Raw genomic sequence first — 14588 nt, 5'->3', positions numbered from 1 at the left:
ACAAACTTGGTGGCTTAAAACAACACAAACTTACTCTCTCATAGTTCTGGAGATCAGAAGTCCCAACTCAGTCTCACCTAGCTAAATTCAGGGGATCAGCAGGCCTGTGTGCCCTCTGGAGATCAAGGGGAGGATCTCTGTCTTTTCTGGCTTCTACAGGCCACATGCTTCCTTGGCTCACGGCCCCTTCCTCCATCTTCCTCCCACTGCTAATTCTGTCCCTTCATCCTCTCTCTCTGACTCAGACCCTCCTGCCTCCCTCTTCTAAGGACCACTGTGACTACCTCAAGCCTACCTGGATAATCCAGGATCATTTCCCCCTCTCAGAAGCCCTCATCACATCAGTAAAGACCCTTTTATTGCACAGGGTAACGTGTTCACAAGCACCAGGGATTGAGATGAAGATATCTTCGGGGGCCATTGTTCAGCCCATCACCACCTGCTATGTTGTGAGCGAAGCACTTAGTCCCCACTAGCACAAGCTCCTTGAGATTGGGAACCTGTCTTCCACTACCCTTTTGCCTCTCCATATCTAATATATCAATGTATATATCATATGCATCAATATTCTTTCATTTGTTTTTGTTCTAAAAATTAAATTGAAACAAGGAATTAAAGAAAAAAGGTGCTGAAGGGTTAAACTGAAAAGAATTGGTCTACTTCAAAACACAATTTATATTTCTCTATATTGCATATGTTTTATGTTCAAGATTGCATCCACCCAACTGTACATACATGTTGCACACATCTGTGCAGAGACAGAAACAATTGCCACAATCTCTGGATCCCTGCCTTGCTTAAAACTGTGATTGTGTTGCCATTTCCCTCTAAACCTTTCTTAATCAGGGTCACAATTCGAAATGCCTGCAGTTCAGCTGTGTAAAAAAAGCATAAGGAAGAGGAGTCCCTGCTAGTGATACAAAGAAAAAGAGAATTCTAATGATAACTATAAATGCCTGAGAATTAAAGTTTTCATTTTCTAGATTTAAATATACATACATACCTTCAAGCAAAGACAAGAATACCTTTGGTTTGGATTAGAGAACTGAATTCTGGCAGAGTCACATAGTAATCAGTTTTGTTATATTCCAGTGACTAAAATATAAATCCACATAAGTTAGAGGCTATATTTATTTAAAATTTTCTGTCCCAGGGAGGAAAAAACTCTTAGGATGTTTATCTCATTTTCAGTAGTGTATTTCATAAGGAAATGGACACTTGATCCTATCTTTAGAGGCAGCAATAAACATAGCAAAACAAATTGAAAGTCCAGCTTCACATGTGGTTGTTTTTGTTTTTATTTATTAGCAGGAAGTTCTTTGGCATAATTGCTCTGATTTTGATGGATGTGCAGCCACTTGCTTCACACCATAACAAGAATGTAAAACCGTGAAGGTACAGTTTATACCCGCTGTACTTCCAGAGTCAAGAAAGCTTAATTGAGACTAGATGAACAAGGGAATTCTAATCCCCAAAATGGCTGAAGTAAGACTTCTGTTCTCATTTTAATAATTATGTTTAGTAAGTGAGATTCCAGTTCTCATTTTTCTTTGTTTCTCTAGGCCCTAATTCAGTTTGGCTCAGCTATGACCTCGACTGTGTGCATAGCACCGTGTCTAACTGCCTTTGGGCTCCCTCAGTCTCACATGTTGCTAAGTTACCTCAAACTCCAAAGGTCTAACACCAAGCTTGATACACACCTGCCTGCCACCCCTTCCCCCATTAACCTGGTCTTTCGTCATCGATCATTATCGTGTAGGTGACACCACCAACTGTCCTGCTTTCTACCTGGAAACTTGAGCCATTATCAGCCTCACACATCCTTCACGCTTAGTCAACATCTATACCCTATTTTATTCTATCTTTTATATCTCCCCCACCACTCTCTTCCTTTCTAATCCCTCTCCTTACAATCACCTCATCAAACCCTTACAGTCTTTTACTTGATCTCCTTGTCTCATCTTGCCTAACTCTCATCCAGTGTTTCCCAACTTGGTATTGATGATTCTTTACCACAGGTTCTCTCTTCAAGCCTTTAAAATATAAATATGCACTGAGAACCACTGCATAGGGTTATGATATGCAGTGTTACATAGACTTATTTGACCAGGAAGCCCTTTTTCCATGGCATACCTATTAATACCTCACAAAGCAGTATTGTTTGGAACTTACTGGCCTATGCTGCCTGAGTCATTTTCTACAAATTGGATCATGTTACCCCCTACTTTGAAACCCCTATTGATACCTCATGGTTTTAAGATTATGTTCAAAGGCACTTCACCATGTGCCCCTAATCTAATGTCTAAGAATAATTTTCCACCTACTCTTCTTCACGGACCCAAATGGTGCACCATCTAAGGACTGCTCTGAGTCATCAGAACATGCGATGTCCCTTTGCACCTTGAGTGCGTACACACAATCTGACTATGCCAGCATCCTCATCTCCCTGGAAACCGCTCATGTGTCATTGCTCTCTAGAGCTTCCCTAATTTTCCCAGAGAGATTTAATTGCACTCTTTGTTGTATTCCCTTTTTGTAAAACTGATCACATTGTATAGTAAGTTTTTCTCCCTCACTGGACTGCAAATACCTGAGGCTTAGTAACCATTTTTTATAAATCCCCAGCATCCAATACAGTGCCTAGCACTCAGTGGGTACTCAATAAATGTTTGGTGAAAGAATGAATGAGTGAATGAAGAAACAAATGAAGTGAGTTGGAAGTTGTAAGCAGAGTGCAGAGTCCATTATGTTAAACGAAAAGTTGACCTTACAAACAAAACATAAACATCACTTTGTGTTGGGTTCAATAATGTCAGTAAAAGTATCAAGGAAATCAACTCAGCTCTCAGTAAATTAAACTACCAAGAAGAAACCAGAAATTTCAATACAGGCAGAATTTATTAATGTGCTTATCATGGGAAAATCTTTAAAAGTACAGGACACTTGGGCCATTGTATTTTTTCTGTAGAGACATAATTGTTTTCCTTATTGTGTATTTTTTACTTTTCTTATAAAACGAACCCATGACCTCATATCATGAAACGTGTATGGCAGCTGGTATAAGCAATATAAATACTATTTTTGTTATTTATTTTGCTTATTGCATATATTTAAAAATAATACCCCTTACTGGAGATTTATCTCTTCATACTAGAATATTATTTTAAATGATGACTCATAAAGGCAAACTTTTTTATTTAATTTCATTAAATTTCTCTTGCCATTACTCCTTTGGAAACATTTTTTTCTTTGCATCCTGCCTCTTGCATAAGAACTGGCAGCCTCACCAGGTCATCTTAGCACATTCACAAAGTCATCACAGACTTTGGAGCCTTGACTCCTTTCAAATTTCATCTTCTACAATTTTTTAAAATTTCTAAAAATGCCTTTCATCAATGCAAACACACTGAAGAAAATTTGAGAACACAGACAAGACAAGCATTTAGGAGCAAAATCCCTGACATTTACTCAGCTAGATGGCTGCCTCCCATACCTGGAGCATCAGAGTCTCCAGCAGAGCCTACACCTTCACTGGCTGAAACCCACTGCTGCCTTACTGTGAAGCAGCTTCTGGCTAACGATAAAACAGCCTGATAAAAGGTGGATGATCAGCCCATCAGCTGGATGCCTGTTTTACATCTTTTTAACATCTGGATTTGGAGCTCTTTTGCTCATCCAATCATCAATTCAACAAACATTTATGAAGTGCATGCTCTTTGCCAGATACTCTACTAGGCTCTGGGGAATATAAAGATGAATGAATTCCCTTTCCTCAAAAGACTCATAATCCTGTGTGCATGCAGGGAGGGAGAGGAAAATAGCAGGCACATAAACAATGAGCCCTTATAGAAGAGATAAGATACCCTTCTAGGTCAGGGTGGGTTGGAGGTGATTTGTTTGCCAAAATGCAGACGGGTTGGAGGAGGCTTTAATGAAGAAGTGGCCTTTAAAAAAAATACCTATTTTAAATTAATTCTTGTGGGTAATAGTATATGTATTTATGGGGTACATGAGATGTTTTGATACAGGCATGCAATGTGAAATAAGTACATCTTGAAGAATGGGGCATCCATCCCCTCAAACACTTATCCATTGAGTTACAAACAACCCAATTACACTCTTTTTAAGTTTTTTTTTTAATCTACAGTTATTATTGACTGTAGTCACCCTCTTGTGCTATCAAATAGTAGGTCTTATTCTATTATATATTTTCGTACCCATTAACCATCCCACCCTCCCCCTCAGCCCCTCACTACCCTTCCCAGTCTCAGGTAACCATCCTTCTTCCATTCTCTATGTCCATGAGTTCAACTGTTTTGATTTTTAGGTCCTGCAAATAAGTGAGAACATGTGATGTTTGTCTTTCTGTGCCTGGCTTATTTCAGTTAACATAATAATCTCCAGTTCCATCCATGTTGTTGCACATGACTGGATCTCATTCTTTTTATGTCTGAATAGTACTCCATTGTGTATATGTACCACATTTTCTTTATCAGTTAATCTGTTGATAGACACTTAGGTTGCTTCCAAATCTTAGCTGTTGTAAAAAATATATATACTGCAACAAACACAGTAGAGCAGATACCTCCCTGATATGCTGATTTCCTTTCTTTTTGGTGTATACCCAGCAGTGTGATTGCTAGATCATATGGTAGCTCAATTTTTACTTTTTTAAGGAAACTCCAAGCTGTTCTCCATAGTGGTTGTACTAATTTACATTCCCACCAACAGTGTATAAGGGTTCCCTTTGGTCCACATCCTCTCCAGCATTTATTATTGCCTGTCTTTTTGGTAAAAGCCATTTTAACTGGGATGAGGTGATATCTTATTGTAGTTTTGATTTACATTTCTTTGATGATCGGTGATGCTGAGCACCTTTTCATATACCTGTTTGCCATTGTGTCTTCTTTTGAGAGATGTCTAGTCAGATCTTTTGCCCATCTTTTGATTATTAGATTTTTTTTCCTACAGAGTTGTTTGAGCTCCTTATATATTCTGGTTATTACTCCCTTGTCAGGGTAGTTTGCAAATATTTACTCCCATTCTGTGGGATGTCGCTTCACTTTGTTGATTGTTTCCTTTGCTGTGCAGAAGCTTTTTAACTCGAGATTCCATTTGTTCATATTTGCCTGTGCTCGAGGGGTATTGCTCAAGAAATTTTTGTCCAGACCAATGTCCTGGAGATTTCCCCCAATGTTTTCTTGTAGTAGCTTCTTTGTTTGAGGTCTTAGATTTAAGTCTTTAATTCATTTTATTTAATTTTTTTATATGGCAAGAGATAGGGGTCTATTTTCATTCCTCTGCATAGAGATATCCAGTTTTCCAAGCACCATTCATTGAAGAAACTGTCTTTTCCCCAGTTTATGTTCTTGGAACCTTTGTTGAAAATGAGTTCACTGTAGCTCTATAGTTTTGTTTCTGGGTTCTCTATTCTATTCCATTGGTCTATATGTCTGTTTTTATGCCAGTACTATGCTATAGCTGATACTATTGCTCTGTAGTATAATTTGAAGTCAGATAATGTGATTCCTCCAGTTTTGTTTTGTTTTTTTGCTTAGGATAGCTTTGGTTATTCTGGGTCTTTTGTGGTTCCATATGAATTTTAAGATTGTTTTTCTATTTCCATGAAGAATGTTTTTGATATTTTGACAGGGATTGCACTGAATCTGTAGATTGCTTTGGGTAGTAAGGGTATTTTACCATATTGATCCTTACAATCCATGAACATGGAATATTTTTCCATTTTTTGATGTCCTCTTCAATTTATTTCATCAGTGTCTTACACTTTTCATTATAGGGATATTTCACTGCTTTGGTTAATTCCTAGTATTTAAATTTTGTGTGTAGTTATTATAGGTGGAATTACTTTTTAAATTTCTTTTTCACATTGTTCACTGTTGAACATAGAGAAATACTGATTTTGGTATGTTGATTTTGTACCCTACAAATTTACTGAATTTAAATTTCTTTACCAGTTCTAGTAGTTTTCTTGTGGAGTCTTTAGGTTTTTCCAAATATAAGGTCATATCATCTGCAGACAAGGATAATTTGACTTCTTCCTTTCCAATTTGGATGCCATTTATATCCTTCTCTTGTCTTATTGCTCTAGCCAGGACAAGAAGTAGCTTTTGAGCTGGACCTTCAAGCACATCTTGGAAGTCTCTGGATGAACAAAGAGCTGGCAGGCATTGCTCATGGACTGAATGACATGATCAAAGGCCAGAGCAGAGAAGGTGTCTGTGTGCCCAGGAAAGGGCAAATTGTCCACTGTAGCTAAAGCATGGGCACATGGCAGTATGTCAAGGAATGGGCTGGAAAGCTCCATGCAGATCAAAGTGAAGGGCATTGTCAGGAGTCTAGACTTTATCTTCTTACCATTGATAGTATCCTAAAAGCTTTATGTATACATCAAAATTGTAAATGACAATTTTTAAAAACTTTTCTTGCAGCTGTTTTATCATCATGTTGTTACAGACCTATATACTGTTGGAGGTCTGTGCCTTAAATCAAGTCCTGTCTGCAAACCGATAACTCGGTTGTGTTATTTTCAATGAGTAATCACTCTATAGTACAATTTTATTACATCTATATCCTTGAAATAGGACAAATTATGTTCATTATCTACTTCCTCAATTTGAAAGAGAGAGAAAATTAGCCTACATTTTTCTTTATTGCCAAATTCACTAAGAAACTCTAACTGAACAGCTTGAATCTGAGAACTGTTCTTATTTAACTACTTATTTATTTTGGAGCATTTATCAAATTGAACAGAAGGCTATGTGCTTCATAAAAATATTTAGAAAAAAGAAAACTTCAGCCACTACCCGTTGAGGAGATCCATACTCCTACAAATTCAGCATCACTAGTGAAGTATCTAAAATGTCAATCACTGGGTAACAGAAACTTTGGGAGCATGTTCTTTATGTCTGAAGGACTCAACAGGACCCATGAGGAATCTGAGTGTGAGTTATAATCAAAGGATTAAATGAAAAGTGGCTTGATGTCGTTTTGAGGTTTAGGAGATAATAGTTTTATGAACCAGCTATTATTTCTCTCAGAGAAAAAAAATACACTGCATTTTCAACAGTGTAAATATTTATGGATCATATCAAAACATCATATACTCCCAGAACTTATTGTAAAATGTCACTCCACTTTTCAGTTCATACCCTGACCACTTCCTTACTGGGAAACAAACAAGTCATTAATTTTAAAAGAAGGAAAAGGAGAGGGCATGTGTAAGAAAGAAAACGAGAGGTGGATTCATTCAATCTTAATGTTTATTATTAAAGACGTAGTGATATACTGGGGAAAAGTTTTAAATGAAATTCTCAAACACTTAATATGAGCAGCAACAGAAGCAAAATCTCTTCCTTCATAGAGCTAATGGTCTAAATGGGTGATAATTTCTGAAAATATGAGAGCTATTTTAAAAAATAAAATGAGGTAACGGTGATAGAGACTGCTTTGACTACTCTAGGTAGGAAGGTTAGGGATGGCCTCTCCACACAGCCGAGAATGGAATTGAACCTGGATTATTCAAGAGACTCAGCCACATGAAGATCTAAGAGAAGAATGGTGCAGGTAGAGAGAATAGCAAATGCGAAGGCCCTGTGGGAGAAACAAGCTTGACATGTTTGAGGAACAAAACAACAAAAAACAAGTCTGGCTGGAGTATACAGGGAAAGGGGGGGGATCGTAAAAGATAAGATTACAGAGGTGTACAATGCTTCTCTTGCTCTGCTATACATTCACCTACCTAGAATCATGCTTGGTTCATGATTGGCATTTAATAAATTTATGTGGAATGAATTAATAAAGTTGGAAGGATTTAAGCTAGACAATGTCTAACTTCCACCAGGGCAGGAACCAGGGCAGGGTTAGAGGAGTGTAGATTGTATTCTCATTGCAAGGGAACGTCATTGGAGGGTTTTAAGCATGGAAATTGTGTGATCACATTTATGCTTTGAAAACATCACTCTTGCTATGGTGTGGAGAATAGAGTGTAGAGAAGACAATATGGGGTTTCCAACAGGAGGAAGGAACTCTTTTCAAATGATCACATTTGAGTGTATCATCCGTATCCTGCTAGAAACGCTATTTCTTAGTCCATTCCAGCTGCTAAAACATAATACCATAGACTGAGTAGCTTCTCAATGACAGAAATTTATTTCTCACAGTTCTGGAGGGTAGAAAGTCCAAGGTCAGGGTGCTGGCAGACTCGGTGTCTAGTGAGAACCCTCTTTCTGGTTCATAGATGGTGCTCTGTGGCTGTGTCCTCACATGATGGAAGGGGCAAGGCAGCTCTCTGGAACCTCTTTTACAAGGATACTTATCCCATTCTTGAGGGTTCCACCATCATAACCTAATCATCTCCCAAAAGTCCTCACCCCTAATACTATCAACTTGGGAGTTAGGATTTCAGCATGTGAATTTAGGGGAGTGGCAGGGGAGGACACAGACATTCAGACCAAAGCACCAGTAAAAGGCAAGAGATGATGGATTATGGTATACTGATTTATTATTTATTTTAGAAGTATAGCTTATATGTTTTGTAAGTAAACCTGACCTTATTTGGCCATGAATTGGATGTCAGGGAAAGGGTGGTAAGAAAAAGGAAAAACTCAGGGGCCAAAGTTTTTGCCCTGGATGTGGCACAATTAAATGAATGGGGAAGACTGAGAGAGAAGTAGGTTTGGGGTGAGGTTGGAAGGGCAGTATTAAGAGTTCCATTTTAGGCATGTTTAAATCAAGATGCCTATTTGCATTTAAGTGGACATGTTGAGTAGGCATAGGGGAGAGGTCAGAGCTTAAAATTAAAATTTTTGATTTATCAGCACAAACTTGTTCTTTCCGACAATTGTGGTTTCAGAAAAATTACAATAAGTTCATGGAAGAATCTTAGTAATTCACAGAATGGAAAGTATTGTGGAGAATATAGTCCCCAAATTTGGCAAATCCTTAGGAGTCAGTAATCCACGTGGTTAGTTGGCTACTTATAAAAAGAAAGAATGAACAAGAAAAGTTTATAACTGATCTGATTATAGTATAACTTGGTTCAATGTAAGAATTTGACAGCATCTTGTAAGAGAAGGTTGAACCCAAAAACATGCAAAACACTGTAAAACTAAATTTAAAACCTTAGTTATCCATAGCAACAAGATTATTCTAGATAAATGGAATTCTTAGCCACTAATTTAAATTTCTCCCAAGTACCAACTTCAATTCAATGCCACAGACATTTTTTTTTTTATTTTTTTTATTTTTTTCCCCTTTATTATTATTATTATACTTTAGACTCTATGGTACATGTGCACAACGTGCAAGTAAGTTACATATGTATACATGTGCCATGCTGGCGCGCTGCACCCACCAACTCGTCATCTAGCATTAGGTATATCTCCCAATGCTATCCCTCCCCCCTCCCCCCACCCCACAACAGTCCTCAGAGTGTGATGTTCCCCTTCCTGTGTCCATGTGTTCTCATTGTTCAATTCCCACCTATGAGTGAGAATATGCGGTGTTTGGTTTTTTGTTCTTGCGATAGTTTACTGAGAATGATGATTTCCAATTTCATCCATGTCCCTACAAAGGACGTGAACTCATCATTTTTTATGGCTGCATAGTATTCCATGGTGTATATGTGCCACATTTTCTTAATCCAGTCTATCATTGTTGGACATTTGGGTTGGTTCCAAGTCTTTGCTATTGTGAATAATGCTGCAATAAACATACGTGTGCATGTGTCTTTATAGCAGCATGATTTCTAGTCCTTTGGGTATATACCCAGTAATGGGATGGCTGGGTCAAATGGAATTTCTAGTTCTAGATCCCTGAGGAATCGCCACACTGACTTCCACAAGGGTTGAACTAGTTTACAGTCCCACCAACAGTTTAAAAGTGCTCCTATTTCTCCACATCCTCTCCAGCACCTGTTGTTTCCTGACTTTTTAATGATTGCCATTCTAACTGGTGTGGGATGGTATCTCATTGTGGTTTTGATTTGCATTTCTCTGATGGCCAGTGATGGTGAGCATTTTTTAGAACATTCACAGGAGGCATTATTCTAGGCAGTGCGGGTACAAAATTAGTTAAAGAAGTGAAATCCTTTAATGTCATATTGAATTGCTACCAAATGAGAGCTAAAATTAAAATTTGCTTCTTCAATACAGAAGAGCCCACAGAGTCACTGAAATGAGCCACAAAGAAGACAAAGGCTTAGGCCAGTCACTTGAATCATTAGCTCTGAGTCCATAGACTTTGTTCTTAATCAAGCCCAAAGGACACACTAGAAAAGCCCTTAGAAGGAGCTGGTAGGACTTGTAATGAGTAACAGGTGGTCTAGCTTCATGGCATCGTCTAAGAGCTATGTTTAAATGTTGCCTCTCAGAAATCAGAGTTTAGGGAGAACTCCTTAAATTTTCCAGGGTCACCAGAATACAGATGAACTACTTTAAATTCTACTCTCCAACCTGAATCATGGGCTGGCTCCTGCCAATCAGGGATGGTCGCAAGAGTGGAAGCTAAGAACTGAATGGCAAAGCCCAGTTGGGTGAAAGAGTAAGACCAGGCTCTTGGCAGGCTTGGTGCTGATCAGGCTGGGAGCCCTCCTCATGAAGCAACAGTCACGCTACCCTCCATTGGGTCTGCAAGCACACAGGAGTTGCTACAACCACGGAGGAGAGAAGCTGAGTTTGGATTTTTTCTCCAGCTGTGTCCAGAGCATGGTGTCCAGTAGGAGCTTAGTAAATGTTGCAATGAATGGCGATAAACCAATTCTAGCCCATGTGTGGCCTTCATTGGGTTGTTTACCTCTCTGAACCTCAGCTTTTTTTTTTTTTTCTGTAAAGTGGAAATAAGACCTAGCTTGTAGGGTCATTTCACATTTTTTGTTAGCCTTCGATGTTTCAATGGGTAGGTAGTTGATCCCAGCAATAAGAAAATACATCCTTTTTCCTAGGGGACTCAATTATTTTTTTTAATTTGAAATGAAAAATAAAGGTTGCTCACCATTGATTTTAATCATTTAAAAGACTCTAAGATTAAAAGGCTTAACTAGACAAAGTTAATTGCTTTTCTAACATCATTATCCACTAGCTCTGTGACCTCAAGCCATTCACAACTGCAAACAAATGGCATGTTTGCTCCGGTGGGGTCCAAACAACCACTGGTCCTAACAGAGACCTCTCTGGGTCCCGGATTTTCCTTTCCATGTTTATTACCATTGGGTATGGTAAGAGAACATTCATTTGGAGAAGTGGTTCTAAGCCCTGGAGACACAATAGAATTATCTGGGGAAAAATTACTTGGAAGAAGATTATACTGATATCTTTCTTAAAAACAAAACAAAAACTGGTACCTGGGACCCACGTCCCAGAATTTCTGATTTGATGGGTCTGAAGTGAGGCCCAGGGATCGGTACTTTTTAAAAGCTCCCCAGGAGACCCTGAGGTGCATGCAGGGTTGAGACCACTGAGTAAGAAGGTGAAAGCTGGGCTGCAGCTATGTTCTGACTGTACCCAAGGACATTGGTATCATCATCATAACCTTGACTGCCGGCAAAAAACCCCCATAGCCATTGAGTACAACTTACTAAACAAAGACCAACGTGAGTTCTGAGAAGGGCACTCCTCCAGCAAAGCAGGTACTTCAGCACAAACTCTCACGCTTTTTAAAACCAGGCTTGATCTCTCAGCAAGCCCAAAGGCAGCAAGCTAATGACAAGAAACTATTCTGGAAGAAATCAGCAGGCTCCCTAAAATTTTACAATAAAATATCCCCACCACAGAGTAGTCATGGGTTGAACTCTTAGGTAGGGTTATGTCAGACTGAAAGTGATAGAAAACCCAAAATAACATTGGCTTTAAAAAGATAGAAGAGTCTTCCTCTCTCACATAAACACAGGCAGTCCAGAGCAGGTATGGTGATTTCACAGTCAGGAAGCCAGGCTTCTAACTTTTTGTTTATGACAGCCCAAGATGGAAGCTTACATTTCAGACATCACGTTCACATTCCAGCCAGCAGAGAGGAGAAAGAGAAGGGAAGAGATGCCACACCATCTTTCTGGGCACTTCCCTGAAAGCACACACAACCCTTCCATTTATATCCCATCGGCCAGCATTAAGTCAAATGGCTGTGTCTATCTTCAAGGGAGATTGACACATATAGTCTTTATGCCGAAATGTGGTATACCCAGTGAAAAGCTGGGGACTCCTTTGCTCTGAAAACGAAGTGACACATATTTGAAAATAGCCAACAGTCTGTGCTTCAGGGGGCCTCCCTCCCACTTCATGCCCCTGGATCATAACTATTCAGTTACATGTAAACAATGTTTTATTGGGGTTCCTCTGAAAACCACTGACATGAGGCCATTTTTCTTGCATCCCAGATTTCAGTGGCTCTGGCTCCCACTGCCCTAAGAAATCATCAGTCCTGCAAGAAGAGTATTCCAGGGGGGTTCTTAAGAAAACCAGACCCTAAATCTAATGCCCATTCAGTGTGATAGAGTGCCTTCACTTAGAGAAAGGGCTGTTTTTTCTGCAAATTAATTTATCCAGATTTATACTGATGGCAGGAGCTCTCTCCTGTTCATTCTGGAAGCAGCATAGATTATTTTCCCTGGATCATAAATATGCTGAACACTCTATTATACTAACCTTTTAAACCAGTTGTCTTGGATGGGGCTGCAAATCATAGTTCAGGAGCAACTTTCTAAGATTTAAAGGCCCCAGAAATTCCTGGATGCTCTAGTTAAATACCTGGGATTAAGAGTGGAGAGGGTAGATCTTGCTACAAAATTCATCTCAAAGAGAAGAAACAAAATCCTTTGGGCCGATTCCTGGTTTTTCTTCTTCTTCTGGGTTTTTTTTTTTTTTCTTCCTTTACTCTGCCAAATTAAGATAAGAATTAGCAGTCAGACTGCCTTCCCATATTGGGTCTACTTTTTCTTCTTTCCTTCTTTCTTTCCCCAGTGTTCCAGAACGTGTGGCGGGGGTGTTCAGAAACGTGAGGTTCTTTGCAAGCAGCGCATGGCTGATGGCAGCTTCCTGGAGCTTCCTGAGACCTTCTGTTCCGCTTCAAAACCTGCCTCCCAGCAAGCATGCAAGAAAGATGACTGTCCCAGCGAGTGGCTTCTCTCAGACTGGACAGAGGTATGTATGTTCCTCAGAAGAGAATAAAAGAGACCCAAGTAGGAAAAGAAGGCACCCCAGACATACACATAGAAAAGGCAAGAAGAGAACAAAACAATCTTCCTAACATTATGGAATAGTATTTTTGTAACCATATGTACCATAGTGTGTAACTAGCTTTTAACGAGGCTGCAGGGACCTGACTTACGCAGCCAGCCCTTACCCAACAATCGGAAGCTTGGAATTGTAAATGGGCTCCTCGTGGAACAAAACCAGACCTCATTGGTGCTGCTTTGGCCCAGGATTCTTTTCCACACACTGGGTTCTTCTCCTTCTATCTCCACACCACCCCCTCCTCCTGACCTCCCTGTACCTCTTACTCCCAGATGTTTCTAGTCTATTCAGGAAGGGCAAAGCCTCTCTAGCAAGTCTCTTCCAAGTTACTGGACAATAAAGGACATGATTTATTAGGAAAAGAAGGCCAAGGAAATCCTGCCTGTTTACTGTTAGTTTCCTGGCTCTAAAAACTTCAACAGCTTCCTAGCAAGAGAAGTTGATTTCCCTTGTTGTCCTGCACTTTGGGAAGTGATTGCTTCAGCATTCACCATTCCTGACTTTATCTGCTAAGTTAGAGACATACCTCTGACTAACCTATCTTTCTAAATAATGCCTCTTCTAATTCTAGTGTATGCCAATTCATTTACACCTAGCTTCAAGTCCTTTGTTTTCAGCCACTGCCACTTCGAGTTGCCTTCGACTTCTCCAGCTCCATAGGCCTGTGTGTCTTCCATGGAGAAGTCCCCCCAAAACTGTTGCCTCACAAGAAGATTTAGCCAAGAACAGAATCACTAGACCTGAAGTGAAAATGTCTGTAAAGCCAGATTCAAGACCTTCCTTTTTCTAGCATATAAGCATATGAATTTGCCTTCCTAACCCCAGTGCCTTTTTTTTTTTTTTTTTTTTTTTTTTTTTTTTGTATAGTATACAACTCACAGGAGGGAGCTGCTGCTGCTTGAAATACCTCACAGAGATACTTGCTTACAGAGGGCAAAGCAGCCTGTGAAAATTAAGATCCAGCTCTTTCAACATAGGTTCTTAGAATTCTTGCCCATATCTTATCAACCCACATAGAATTCCATGAGATGGTGCCTGCTAAGTGCATTGCAATTAAGAGTTAACTTACATTACGACAGGTTTTATAATTTGGCAGTAAAATTGCTTCTTGTGGTATCTCGCGCCAAATGTCTCAGAACATTTGGGGAATTATTTTCTCATGCTTTCTAAATTTGATTTCAAGATATAAAGTGTGTAAAATGAGCATGTGTACATTTGTGTGTGTGTGTGCATGTGCATGTTAGTGACAATTTTTCCGTGGGAATGTTGATTTGGGGTATGGCATTTGAAGAACAGAGATGTATTTGCCAAGTGGCTGTAGATGAAAACATTGTCTCAGTGGAG

At 39.3% G+C, this 14588-nt stretch overlaps 1 protein-coding gene across 7 annotated transcripts in view; it reads left to right on the top strand.

The window, feature by feature from the left end:
• The window catches only part of ADAMTSL1 (ADAMTS like 1), a 443802-nt gene that overhangs the window by 284115 nt on the left and 145099 nt on the right, over nucleotides 1-14588 (top strand). For all 7 annotated transcript variants that reach the window (XM_063650521.1, XM_054500641.2, XM_063650519.1 and 4 more), the window contains one exon: nucleotides 12972-13151. In XM_063650521.1, coding sequence (XP_063506591.1) covers nucleotides 12972-13151 — 180 coding nt within the window. The remainder of the gene's footprint in view (nucleotides 1-12971; nucleotides 13152-14588) is intronic.

The sequence above is a fragment of the Pongo pygmaeus genome, chromosome 13, assembly GCF_028885625.2.
Source record: "Pongo pygmaeus isolate AG05252 chromosome 13, NHGRI_mPonPyg2-v2.0_pri, whole genome shotgun sequence".
Classification (NCBI taxonomy): domain Eukaryota; kingdom Metazoa; phylum Chordata; class Mammalia; order Primates; family Hominidae; genus Pongo; species Pongo pygmaeus.
This window is presented reverse-complemented; position numbering and strand designations above follow the sequence as displayed.